The 479-nt window shown below is 61.4% G+C and overlaps 1 gene segment (V, D, J or C); it reads right to left on the bottom strand.

The window, feature by feature from the left end:
- Positions 1 to 309: 309 nt before the first annotated feature.
- Positions 310 to 474, bottom strand: LOC104508044 (the record flags this gene model as incomplete). The annotated part of the segment is given in 1 exon segment: positions 310 to 474. A coding segment is annotated over 1 exon segment (165 nt), but the record flags the coding sequence as incomplete, so codon positions are not given.
- Positions 475 to 479: the final 5 nt, after the last annotated feature.

The following is a 479-nucleotide window of genomic DNA, read 5'->3' as shown; positions in this document are numbered from 1 at the left end:
TGTGCGTGTGTGTGTGTGCGTGTGTGTTCCCATCCCACCCTCTTCCTCCATAGTGGTGCCACCGGGGTGACGCAGGCTGGGCACGAGGGGAGCGAGCGCATTGGAAGGACACAGAGACAGGGATGCTGAGCCAGCGCTAGTTCAGTGTCGGTGTTTATTCGTGTGACACTTGAGGCGGGGGGACAGGAGCAGGGGACAGGGGGATGTGGGGAGAGACATTTGCGGCAGGGCGGGAGCTGCTATCCCCAGCAGCGGGGAAGAAGATGGGGGCTGGTGAGAGGCCGCCAGGCATGGAGGTGTCCGGCGGGGTTAGGAGCACTCGGATTTCTTCAGGGTCTTCTCCACCTGTTTGCCCTCATGCGTGACCACGCAGCTGTAGGTCTCGTGGCTGTTCCAATAGCTTTCAGTCACGCTCAGGTAGCTGCTGGCCATGTACTTGTTGTCGCTCTGCTGCTGGGGCTGGCTGGTCTCCACACCAC

The sequence above is a fragment of the Eurypyga helias genome, unplaced genomic scaffold (assembly GCF_000690775.1).
Source record: "Eurypyga helias isolate BGI_N326 unplaced genomic scaffold, ASM69077v1 scaffold37033, whole genome shotgun sequence".
Lineage (NCBI taxonomy): Eukaryota > Metazoa > Chordata > Aves > Eurypygiformes > Eurypygidae > Eurypyga > Eurypyga helias.
Note: the sequence above shows the minus strand (reverse complement) of the source record. Positions and strands in the feature narration are given on the sequence as shown.